Below are 12,875 nucleotides of genomic sequence, written 5' to 3' on the forward strand. Positions count from 1 at the left end.
GGAGTTTGTTTCGTAACCGGGAGGTCCCGAGTTCGACCCCGCTTACGGCCGCGTCCAACCCAAGACGTTAAAATAGGTAGTCATTGGTCCCTCTGCAAACACAGATTTTAGGAGTGAAAATCATGGGTCTCTCGGAAATAACCTGAATAATGGTAGGTGTTGGCACGATAAAGAACCCTCACTGCTACGGCCATTGTAGCTGGTGACTTCTCAATATGATAGAATGATTATTGACGGTACATAAGAATTTTTCACTAGTCACCAAGTCGGGTGAAGGGATTTCAAAATTAGGCCTATGCTCGGCGTTTAAGACCATTGGGTAGTGAGGGTATGCTTTCTCCATAACATATGTGTAGTCTAAAGGAAGGCAAGTCCAAGTTTATAATTTTATTCGGCACAGAACCTCGGAGATTGAGGGTACAAAACTGACAGATCAATGAAAAACCAAATTACCTAGTGTGCATACAATGGCAGAAAGTTACCAGAAATTATAATTATGTCACCAAGTGGTAACCATAGAATAATCATGTGATTGATCTAGCAGTTACCGTGTTCAAAATATGCGAAAAATAACACAGTAAAATCACAAAATACACTTAAAACATTCAAACAATTACGACCTAAAGCATTTCAAAACATTGTAAGTCCAAATTGAGAAAAAACCTACACATTTCGATTATGACAACATTTGCGTTTCGTACAAAAATCTCTCGAACAAACCGAGTACGCAGTTGTGTTAAGTAGGGCCATAGAAATATGTCAGGGAAGAAGAATAAAAAAAACATATTTATTTTTGACAAATTCTGTACACACAACCCTTTTATACAAAAACAATATGTATATATCAGAGTTCCCGAAACGCGCCGGTCCATCGGGCATCCCCGATAAATTTTGAATGGGGCCGGCAAAATCCAAATTTTATCGGTCAAAATGTCCGGCAGATTTTATGGACTATTTTGAAATTTATAAACATCTGAACAAATATAACTAAATGTAATAGTCATTTTATTAGTTACAAAAACTAACTATTAATTAAAAGTGGAGGGAAAAGCCAAACAAACGCGTAGTTTTATTTTTTTAATCCGGATAAATTCGCGGGTTCTTTTTTTTTTTTTTTTTTTTTTTTACACACGTACGACAATTTCCTATTGGAGTTGACCAACATTGGGCATGTGGCCGATAAAGTGGGATTCGGGTGCCACAGGTACTAAAAGAAAAGAAAAAGACGGTCAGAAAGACAATGATGGGGATAAAGGAAGTAAGAGGGAAAGAAAATTCCACAAGAAATGGCTAGATGATTGGAAATGGCTGGTCTATGATGGATATATGATGTTTTGTAAAGTCTGCATCTCTTACGAGGAATCGGGGAAAGGTCGGTCAAAATATCCAATAAATTTTGTGAAAGGTTCAAATAACTTTAGAACTAGCGCTTTATTAGATCATGAGAAGTCGACTTTTCACAAAGATGCAACGGATTTTGAGACCACGAAAACGAATCCAAAGGAGGCACCAGCTAGAAGATCTTTGTTAGCTCTCAAAGAGCACAAGCGGAAAACTTTTTAACTTTACTTTAGAAACATCCATGGTATTGTTAAAAGTAAGAGACCGATTAGTGATTTTTTGTGGCTTAACAAGTTGGACATTGCTAAGGGTATCCTTGACAGTGGCGAGACGTACAATAACTGTAAAGCAGCTACTTGTTTTATGGAGAACATTGCAGAAGTCGAACGAGAGGGTATTTTAGAGTCAGTTAAAAATGCAAAGTTTTTCAGCCTCACAATGGATGGATCTACGGATGAAGCTTCAATAGAGCAGGAGACACTTTTTGTGAGATACTGTGTTCAAGGTGACGTTTGTACAAAATTTCTTACAATTGGAGAGCCAGCCTCAACTTCTTCTGCTGACTTGTACACTTTTGTTACCACTAATCTGAAGAAGCGTGAATTGAATAAGGGCATCTCATTGATTGGTTTGGGATGTGATGGTGCAGCAAATATGGTAAATATTTTAATTTTCAGCTGACACAAAACTTTTGAGCAACATTCAATAGCAAGCTGTGAAAAAAAGTATAGAAACATAAGTTCTTTCTCAATAAGATTGAACAATTTTAAATTTGAATTACAATTATGGAACTTCATTTTAACAATTTTAGATGGGCAAAAAAGGAGGCCTGGTGACACTGCTGCAAAAGGATTTTCCAGAACTGTTGGCCTGTCATTGTTTGGCTCATAGACTAGAACTTTCTTTCCGTGACATGGTCAAGGGAGATAAAAAGTATGAGCGTCTGTCTACCCTACTCCTTGGTATATTCTACTTTTACAAAAGGAGCCCAAAGCAACGCAGTAATCTCAGACACACCTTTGAGGTAATTTGTTTTTACACTTTCCTGTAATAACTTAAAAGAGTACTGTGAATTGAATTGTATACTGAAAACTAAAATATTAATTAATATTTCTAAAGGTGATGAATGTAAAGGGCACACTTCCCCACAGAGTATCAGGCAGTCGCTGGATGCCACACATGCAAAGAGCATTAAAGTCGCTCTTTTCAAGTTTTCCTGGATATGTCTCTCATCTGCAGAATGAGTCGCATACCAATCCCAAAGCAGAGGGTCTGGTGAAAATCATGTGCAACTTCCAAGTTATTGTTTATGCCACAGTGTTACTGGTACATGTATACCTAAATTTAAAGTAGTATTTCAGATAATTTGTTTACTGTCTACATTAGTATAGTAACAATTTGAAAATGAAATATGCAGTAAATTTGTTTTGTTGCTTGTAGGATGTCTTGAATCCACTGGTCAGACTATCCCTCTTTCTACAGTCCAAGGATGTGACACTAGCTGATGTCCATTTGATGGTACAATCCACTCTCAGCCATTTAAAATCTCTGGATCAGAAGTAAGATTTTTAATGTTGTAAGCAACATTATTTATGTGAAAAGAGAAAAATGAAAAGTGAATTGTCTCGAAATCTGTTTATTATATATGTAAATTAATTTTAGGAAGAGTGAGACTCTTTAAACTTGGAAGAAACCAAAAAAGTTGCAGGCATGCCATTAACATCTGCAGGGCCCTTTGACAGTGATTCTTTAATTAAGAAAATGGTTACTGGCATGACAAAGGCAATAAGTATTAGATTTGCAGATCTTGGAGATGAAGTGAAATTTACAGAAATTGCCAACTTTAGAAACTGGCCGATGGAGGAATTGAAAGGTAATAATGATTAAATACTGTATTATAATAGCAAATGAGGTTACAAAATGATTTATGATATGTGGATTGTCTGTAAACAAACATCTAATGTGAACATTTCAGAAAATACCAGATATGTAAGTTTTTATCATAGAAATGGAAATAATATATGGTTGAGGTGTAGTTGTAGTGGGACTTTGCCTATGTATTTATGCATGCCCATGCTTCGGCTTTTTACTAGTATCTCACTCCGACACTAGCTACTAGCCTGTAACAAACCCACCCTGGCTCTTGCACTAACTACTAGCCTGTAACAAACACACTCCAGCACAATCCAGTGTAACATATTCATATTGACCTCATACAATAAACACAACAAATATATCTGTTAAATCATTTTAGACTATGGATGTGATCATGTTGATGCTGTCACCAATCGATTTAAGGACACTTTAACTCAGCAAGGCGTGCATGTAGATGATTTGCACGACCAGTGGTCCTTGCTTAAAACTCTTGTGCAAAACAAGTACGTATTACACAATACCTATATTACAACACAAGTAACAACATTTATATTTTAAACTTTGTATATAACAATGCCAAAAGTTTATTAATTCTGTGGAAATTGCTTTCTGTCTGGTTTTAAGATATGGAAATAAGCTGAACACTGTTAAGTGGACACATGTTTGGTATTGCTTTTCTGACATGGGCATCCAGGACATTCTAACTGTTATGGACTTACTGCGTACACTCCCTGCCACTTCTGTTGTCAATGAGGCCTCCTTCAACCAGATGAAAATGACCAAGACAAACAGGAGACAGCGTTTGAGTAACAAGCACCTTGATGATTGCATGGTTATTCAGCTGGAGTCGACTGATATTTTGAACTTTGATCCAACAGAAGCAATTAATAAATGGATGGTAATTATAACATGTATTGTAATAGTTTAATTTTTGTTTTATTCGGTAGTTTGGATTTTAATCACGTATATATATATATATATGATAATGAACATATTTTGTAGACATCAAGTAAGCAGCCAAGAAGATTGACCTACGCTAGATCTACTTGCAACAAGAACAGCGAACAACAAGACGAAGACATTATGATTCAGGAAGTGACACAGGATGAGGAACCTAGGAATACAACAGTTGCTGAATCGGACCCTGAGACTGCAGATGACTGTGACTACGAGACGGACTGTGACTCTGACAACGAACAGACAGAAGACTTTAATGACAGAGTAATTGAACAAACTGTGCATGAAATAAAAATAAATTATTAGTCCGATCTATGTTAATTTTATCTCTTTTTATTTAAAACAACAATGTCCGGTAAATTTCACAATTGTCCGGTAAATTTTGAATATTTACCGGACAATTGTCCTACAGATTTTTTTACTAGTTTCGGGAACTCTGATATATAATTAAGTGCATATTGAACTCCTATACATTTTCTACCAGACCGACAGTCTCTACATCAACTGCATATCACGTGATCAAATATCAAGATAAAATCGTACCGTGTATGTATAAATCGTTCCATTGACACGATATCCAGATATCAATGCAAGTTGAAGTTACTATAACTTGAAAGCATGTTAATTTCTTAATTTGAAAATTGATGAGAGCAAGTTTATAGTGACTTGTAACATGTCTAATTTTTGCATTGAATATGCGAGATGCAGCGATTTTTGCATATACGAAGTTGAATCTAGCCTGAAAAACATCTTTTCTGTTGAAGACACAACTTGTTCCCCTAACTTTCCTTTTGCACTGAAGATCACATGTAACATAAATCAAACATCTTTCACTGAAAAACCTCGGGGTGTCGTGCCAATGATGATTTTTTTATGTACGGAAACCCTGTTTATGCAAATGAGTCCATTGTGAAAGTCATTATACGTGCACATTAGGGGCGATATCAAGATCACAATATAATATGGATATTACTTTAGTATGTATGTTATATTAAGAAGAATCAGGGGTAGGATAGGGTCAATGTAAGTTTTACATGTATACAGGGAAAATCTTTGAATATGGGGCAAGGATTCTAAAATGAGCGATGTGGCCCGTAGGTCTCTTGTTTTTAATTAAACTCTCTATTTACTTTTTCAGATGGTAAAGGAGTTACAATAAGAGGTCCTCCAGATGGTCTGTGCAGCCAGTAAAATGCACTCAAGCCTACGACTATGTACCTACCTTGATCAGATCTATTGTACGGCTGAGACTGCAAGATAATGAAGGAATATGCAACTAAAAAGGGTTAGAAAATGGAGATCCAAGATGGATATCAGCTCACCTGGCCCCTATACCACCACCTCCAACTATGGCCATTGTTTCAACTCAGATATCAAGATGTGAGCGAGTTGATGGCCCAGACAAAATTCACTACTACACAGTTGATTGAATACTTATGTCTCCTCTCTAAATTCATTACTACACAGTTGATTGAATACTTATGTCTCCTCTCTTCCAGTGGAAATTATATTGTTTTTGTGCTTTAAGTCTGTCTGTCTGTTCATCTGTGAGGTCACAAAATCTTGGGAACACTTTTCCTATATTGCTTATTGGAGAGGCTTGAAACTTTGTACAGTGCATCATTGCCATTTGTGGATATGCAGATTGTTAGATGGGAAGATTCAATCATTTTCCTAAAAGTTGTAGTAGATGTAAGAGGGGTGTGGAGGTTTAAAGTAGCTTGTGAACGCTTCTTAAATATTGTGACTCAGCAAATAGACTTGAAACTTTTTTCAGTGTTTCATTACCACATGTAGACGTGCACATTGTTGGGATGCGAGGATCCGTTTATTTTCCCTAGAGTTATAGTGGATTTAAGAGGGGTGGAGGATGTAAAATAACTTGTGAAACTTCTCCTCCTACAGTCAAACCTCATTGGTGTAAACTCAATGGAACCGAGAAAAAACTTTGTGATTTCCAAGAATTCGAGATATTTCGTATGCAATACTCTAGAATAAGTGGTTGGGACTTCCAAATCGCTACGATATATCCAAGGTATTCGAGATATATAGCCATGGTATTCGAGATATCTGTTCGAGATACCGAAGCTCAACTGTTTATCAGATAGACTTAAATCTTTGTTTCATTGCCATTTATAGATGTGTATATTGTCGGATGGGAGAATCCAAATATTGTCCTAAAAGTGAAGTGGATCCAAGAGGAATGGAGGATGTAATATATAGCTTGTGATCACTTTTACATTTAATATGAAATCTGCAATTGGAAAACAACAATAGCATGACCAAATTCTAATTACATCATCCTAGAATGAATCCCTTATATTGTCTGTATCGGTCAGGATACTTGTCTCTTGATTTTCACGTACAGCGGGATTGTACGCCTAACCCCATCTCCAAGTCAACCATGCGCCCAAATGGTGTACTAGCGGTGGACTGCATATCTGTCAGACCGATTGTAGCCATTTTTCTGCAATAGGTGCAGGTACACCAATCTGGTGATGGCCCGCCTTCGGTCTAAAATGTTGAAGACATATCCAGGATGCCTCACACCATCTCATTCACAATTGCCCTTAGTTCATTCTCGGACAGTCTTGCAATTCTTTCCTATAACAAGAGATGTGTGTAAAACATATATACCCCATGGTGCTAAATTTAAAAAGATTATACACATGCGTCATTTAATTGATAGTAGTGTAACCAATTCAAAATATTGAGCAGACAATATCTTTCTATGTCAAGAATGGATTGAGCATGTAAAACGTATACGGTAACAATTTTGATGCACCAGATGCGCATTTCGACAAATAATGTCTCTTCAGTGATGCTCAACCGAAATGTTTGAAATCCGAAATAACTATGAAGTTTTAGAGCTAAATATAGCCAAAAACAGCGTGCCAAATTCATCCAAGGATAAGAGCTATGCGTGAGGGAGATAATCCTTAATTTTGAAATGAATTTCTAAATTTTATAACAGCAATTAAATATGCATCCGTATTTTCAAGCTAGTAACGAAGTACTTAGCTACTGGGCTGTAGAGACCCTCGGGGACTAACAGTCCACCAGCAGAGGCCTCGACCCAGGGGTCATAATGTAAAACTTATACGGTACCAATTTTGATGCACCAGATGCGCATTTCGACAAATAATGTCTCTTCAGTGATGCTCAACCGAAATGTTTGAAATCCGAAATAACTATGACGTTTTAGAACTAAATATAGCCAAAAAAGAGGAGCCAAATTCGTCCAAGGATAAGAGCTATGCGTGAGGGAGATAATCCTTAATTTTGAAATGAATTTCTAAATTTTATAACAGCAATTAAATATACATCCGTATTTTCAAGCTAGTAACGAAGTACTTAGCTACTGGGCTGTAGAGACCCTCGGGGACTAACAGTCCACCAGCAGAGGCCTCGATCCAGGGGTCATAATGTAAAACTTTTACGGTACCAATTTTGATGCACCAGATGCGCATTTCGACAAATAATGTCTCTTCGGTGATGCTCAACCAAAATGTTTGAAATCCGAAATAACTATGAAGTTTTAGAGCTAAATATAGCCAAAAACAGCGTGCCAAAAAAAGTGGAGCCAAATTCGTCCAAGGATAAGAGCTATGATGAATTCCCCCAATATTCCCGTTTCCATAACCCACATCATGAGCATCGGATATTGTTGCGGTCCAGTCATTTTTGCGAATGGTAGATGACTATGTATTGTCATGCAATACTCTCACAATGTTTGATTTATTAAGACATCTTGAAATTAGCTGATTCGAGTCGATGTTGAAAAAGAAGTAAAATTTGGGGATCACACGAGTCCTTTTTTAATAGCATTATACCATATTCATAAAGATGGCACACTGTTTCTTGTAGACGTTTTTGATACATATCAAACCCACAGTAAGTATAACACCTTGTTCTAGACAACAAAAAAAAACAACGCCCGTCCCGTATTATTGTATGGCGTCGTCCGTCCCTTGTATGCAAAATGAACCGTAAGCTCCAGTATATTACACCGGTAGCAGTAGGTCAGTGGTAGAGCGTTCGTTTCGTAACCGGGAGGTCGTGTGTTCGAGCCCCGCGTCAAACTTGAGACGTTCAAATACGTGACTGCTTCCTCACTAAACGCTCGCCATTTCGAAATGAGAATTACGGGTATTTCACATATGACCTTAAAACGAAGGGACCGTGTCTTCGCAGGCGTAGTCACGATAAAGAAAAAAACCCACACTGTTACTGCCCTGAGCGCTCAGCATATTCTAAGTTTGTGATACTTCACCTACGGCTGGTGACGTCGTAATATGAGTGAAAAAGGTAAACGTAGGCGAGATTGTTTTCTGGACTTATTATATATACAGATATTGCACTGACGATCTTACGGACATGCTGTACCTTTAGCGGTACTCTTCTTGTAGATGTTCAGATTTTGGAAACATCCCAAGGCTTTTGTTTTCGCCCATTTGAATACATATATTTATTCACAATGATAAGGATATGCAATTGTAAACACGTTTGGCTATCTTGAGTATAAGCATATTATTTTGGAAAAACAACTGGTGACGTTCGGACTGTTATAGAGTGGGAAGGGAATGAATCTACATAATAATCACGCACAGTGGGAAGATGGTTTTCACTTAGCAACAACAAATCCATTTCTACTCAAGATAAACCAAATATCATTTCTCCTGCTCATCCTAATTAGCATCCATCGATTGACGTTGGTCGTTGATGTTGTTGTCGTTTGATAACACGAAGACGTGTGGTTCATTCCTTTTATTTTCCTCCAATGATTTCGTATACCGAATGCTGAGTACTGACTCCTGTAGAAATTATAAATGAATATGTGTTATAATGTTCTTAAGATACTATGAAATGGATACCCCCCCCCCCCAAATAGGTATTTACCCAAGTTTCCAGAAGAACAACACAATTTTAGATTTATCCTAATTTCTCGCATCAAAACAATTATATACCTGACTTCCATGCTCAACCCCAGAATGACAGTAGGTTCTTAATGATGACGGAAGATAACAACAGAGCCTGTCACACCAAGGGATCAGATAAGCAGGGTCAACATCTTCAGGTTTCGTAGGGCCTGTTGGAGGTAATTTAAACAATACAAATATGTACACCACCCAATGAAATATGAAGATAACGAACATTGATCAATCTCATAACTCCTATAAGCAATACTAAATAGATTGTTGGGCAAACACGGATCCTTGGATATACCACAGGTGGGACCAGGTGGCTAGGAGTAAGTATCCCCTGTCGACCGGTCACACCCGCCGTGAGGCCTATCTCTTGATCAGGTAAACGGAATTATCTGTACAACGGCCAAACAATCGGTATGAAACATGTCGGACAACATTTGACCCAATGATACAGGTAGGTTATATTGGCAAACTAGATTATTATAACGACCATAGCATTTGCGAAATGCTGACTTTAGAGTATGGAGCAGAAGAGGATGACTTTGTGATGTCTTTTATTTCGATTTTGCTGGGATATATCGAATCGACATATGAATGAAAATTAGGATAGTTAATAGATAAAACGTTGTCGATATTAATGCATTATACACTTAGCAATCAATGTGATTGGCACTAGATACATCAACATGATACAAAATGTCTTAATTATAAGTACACATAATTCAAAATAATTTCTTAAGTTAAAATAGGTTGGGGAATTTGTTTTCTTTTTCGTTTCATAGAGAGTTGCATTCCAACGTATATTTGCTAAAAAATTATATCGCCATCCAAATAATTGCATGTGATTTTAACATGACATGCAATCTATCTACCAATCTTACCAAAATGAAATCATATACACAAGGAAATTAATGAGATTTTCATATTTTTTTTTAAAGATAGCAATTTCAGAACATATTAGTTCAGCTTCTCCATTGTCAATTTCCGATATGTGTAGTAATATTCCATTGTCCCATGCACATGGCGTTAATGTCCCTCAGCTGATTCGATACGCAAGGGCTGATTTTAAACATAAATCTTTAATGGAGTTACGCTACTGACAAACAAGTTGATGTTACAGGGGTTGCAACAGTCTCGTTTAAAATCAGCATTTCATATAATTGTTATAGCAGTCTAATTGACAAATATAACTTTTCAATGAATCAAATGCTGTCTGGAATGTTTCATACCAAAAGTTAAGACCATTCTTTACATACTTATTTTAACTACGGACAACTCCGTTTACCGGATCAAGATATAAACCCTTCGGCGAATGTGACCGGTAGACAGGGGATGCTTGCCCCTGCTAGTTACATGATCTAATCTCTGGTATATCCCGGGGTCCGTGTTTGTCCCACTCTAAATTTTGTATTCCGTATAGGAATTATGAGATTGATCACTGTTCGTTATTTTCACCTTACCATGCAAGTTGGGTTACATTGAAACGTTCAAATATTGTTGAATTCAGTTTGAGGATGCAAAGTGATAGTCTTACTTGTAATAAAGCTAGCAACCAAGCCGACCACGACGGATATAATCAATCCGAGAGTAGCGTACCAGAGGTAGGACAGCGAATATAGACGATCCAATCCAGACCTAAAGCAAAAACCACTCTCTTCAGATCGGTACCTAAATGTTCACTTTGAAGTACATGTATGTATCTCTGATATTTGCCAAAATATGTCGTGAAAATAAAATACGCTATGTTGTCATTTAAGAACGAAATTGCTTCCCAAATTTTACGAACATAGATTTATAACAATTTCATCCAATATTGTGAAATTATATCTGAAGAAAAATTCCGAAATTTACTGTTTTTGTTTTATTTTCTACGAATGTATTTTCATTAGCATTCTTTAAGATATTGTAACAAGATTTACGAGGTCAATGGATAGGTGTTGAATCAATATCGTACGCTCCGACATGTCATTATAATAGAAGTACAAAATACAGTGCTACTCTACAGTCGCATGTAATTCGAATTCATTATGCAAAATATCATCTACTTATTATACATCCGTACAGTTCATCAGTTGCCATCGGAATATGGCTATTCACCGTTGTAATCATGTTGATTTCAGATGTCATTAGGTAAGGTGTGATTTTGTTAGTGACAAGCGACCTGCTTGCGTTTTTGACAGTACAGTTCAGCGCAGGGAAATCAAGCTTTTCTTCGACTCCGATGACACTGTACTTGGCGATGCTAATCCACATCATGACAGCATAAGACACAATAGGACCTACTATTGCTCCCTGTAGTGTAAATATTAAATAAGGTCTGATATTGGTGTATGATTCTATATTGTAAAGCTTATCTACTATGCAGCATTTTGTTTTACTGTCATTTTATATTGTAAAGTTTATCTACTATGCAACATTTTCTGTTTTACTGTCATTTCCTTTATAATGCAATTATCTTATGAATTTTCATATTATGGAAATTCGGTAGTTTTAATTTACTGTCACGTTGGAGACTTGTAGTCCAAACTTTATCAGAGGACAATACAAAATTAGCATATTTGCATTAGAGAAATATTGTCTCAAATAAATGTTATTTCTAAATGTGAGTGGTAGGAATATAAGCAAATATAATTTGAATCAATCTACTCCATCCCATATTTCCATCAAAACCAAATGAAATATAAACTATGACAAAGTGTCTAGAAAGGAATCTGGCTTTTTTGTAAAATACTCACAATCCAATTACAACAAGGAAAGAAGGCCCCCAGCACTATAAAACCATTCAAGGCACCACTAGCGGTCCCCATGAAACTCAGGGATACCTGAAGTGTTTTAGATTTAAACAACAAATTCTAAGCTTTGATTAAACTTCGACATACTACCATAATTGTGAAACATATCAAGAAAGTAATGATAAGAAATCACATTCTGTTAGTTTTATTTTACTGTTATTGATAGAGTAACATGTTTCCCATTTTCATATTTCCAATGTATAAACAAAGTATTGTAGGGTAAAACGATTAAATGTGGCTGTTCTGAAGCACCAATAACATCTTTGTCATCAACATCATCATCAGACAATGTATGTTCTTTTCAAGAAATCAATATTAAAATATGAATACTATGTGAATGATAAGATTAAAATTCTTCCCAGATTTTCCCATGTTGTAATTATGGGATTCAAGATGTATTTTGAGTGGCATGTTTGCTGAATAACAATATATTTCTTTCTTCTGATACCTGTAATACAGTTCCGTCAAGACTTCTCACGACAAAGGAAGCCCCGACACCGATTGCCCCAAAGAGCAAAACTAAAACAGGTAGGAAATTACAATGTGAGTGTTCTAATATTAATTTCCATCAAACTTTACAATTCATTTCGAAAAGTCAATTTACTCAAATAACCTTATTTTCATGCGATTATAAGAGAACATCTTACAACCAATATAATTACTGCAAAATAACAAAAAATGTAATTGTAATAAGAAATGCACTTTAACTAAATTTTATCAACTGGATATTTAGTAAACCTACCCAAGCATCTCGTTATCCTCATTTGCACGACGTCTGATTTTTTGTGAACGTGAGGTTTGATGACGTCCTCCCACATCGTGGTCACGAGAGAACTCAAATTTGCAGATATTTTGTTGTATTTTTAAATGATTAACTCATTTAAACATATTTTATTTTAAATCCAAAGTTTACTTCATACTAGAGAAATTGCTTCACTGCAAGAAGTAATTGAATTATTTGTCTTCACTTTTTTAACACACT

General features: G+C 36.3%; 2 protein-coding genes across 3 annotated transcripts in view; one reads left to right on the forward strand and one right to left on the reverse strand.

Moving 5' to 3' along the window:
• The first annotated feature begins 3,102 nt into the window (after positions 1 to 3,102).
• Positions 3,103 to 5,332, forward strand: LOC125647177 (uncharacterized). The gene is made up of 5 exons (XM_056147546.1): positions 3,103 to 3,214; positions 3,596 to 3,719; positions 3,841 to 4,114; positions 4,219 to 4,437; positions 5,312 to 5,332. The coding sequence occupies exons 1-5, from the start codon at positions 3,103 to 3,105 to the stop codon at positions 5,330 to 5,332; spliced, it is 750 nt and encodes a 249-aa protein (XP_056003521.1).
• Positions 5,333 to 7,975: 2,643 nt separating this feature from the next.
• Positions 7,976 to 12,875, reverse strand: part of LOC130049533 (sodium-coupled monocarboxylate transporter 1-like) — a 76,060-nt gene continuing 71,160 nt past the window's right edge. Inside the window, exons 10-16 of one of the 2 annotated variants that reach the window (XM_056147322.1) lie at positions 12,636 to 12,748; positions 12,342 to 12,412; positions 11,837 to 11,923; positions 11,164 to 11,393; positions 10,636 to 10,736; positions 9,141 to 9,262; positions 7,976 to 8,987 (exon numbers count right to left, since the gene is read on the reverse strand). In XM_056147322.1, the coding sequence (XP_056003297.1) occupies positions 8,862 to 8,987; positions 9,141 to 9,262; positions 10,636 to 10,736; positions 11,164 to 11,393; positions 11,837 to 11,923; positions 12,342 to 12,412; positions 12,636 to 12,748 (850 nt within the window). In that variant the 3' untranslated portion in view covers positions 7,976 to 8,861. The remainder of the gene's footprint in view (positions 8,988 to 9,140; positions 9,263 to 10,635; positions 10,737 to 11,163; positions 11,394 to 11,836; positions 11,924 to 12,341; positions 12,413 to 12,635; positions 12,749 to 12,875) is intronic. The other variant, XM_056147321.1, reaches the window with a different exon arrangement.

The sequence above is a fragment of the Ostrea edulis genome, chromosome 8 (assembly GCF_947568905.1).
Source record: "Ostrea edulis chromosome 8, xbOstEdul1.1, whole genome shotgun sequence".
Classification (NCBI taxonomy): domain Eukaryota; kingdom Metazoa; phylum Mollusca; class Bivalvia; order Ostreida; family Ostreidae; genus Ostrea; species Ostrea edulis.

Coding starts and splice junctions, on each gene's coding strand:
- LOC125647177 (XM_056147546.1), top strand. CDS start 3,103: ATGGTTACTGGCATGACAAAGGCAATAAGTATTAGATTTGCAGATCTT. Junction 3,720..3,840: donor AAAACTCTTGTGCAAAACAA/GTACGTATTACA, acceptor TCTGGTTTTAAG/ATATGGAAATAAGCTGAACA. Junction 4,438..5,311: donor CAGAAGACTTTAATGACAGA/GTAATTGAACAA, acceptor TTACTTTTTCAG/ATGGTAAAGGAGTTACAATA.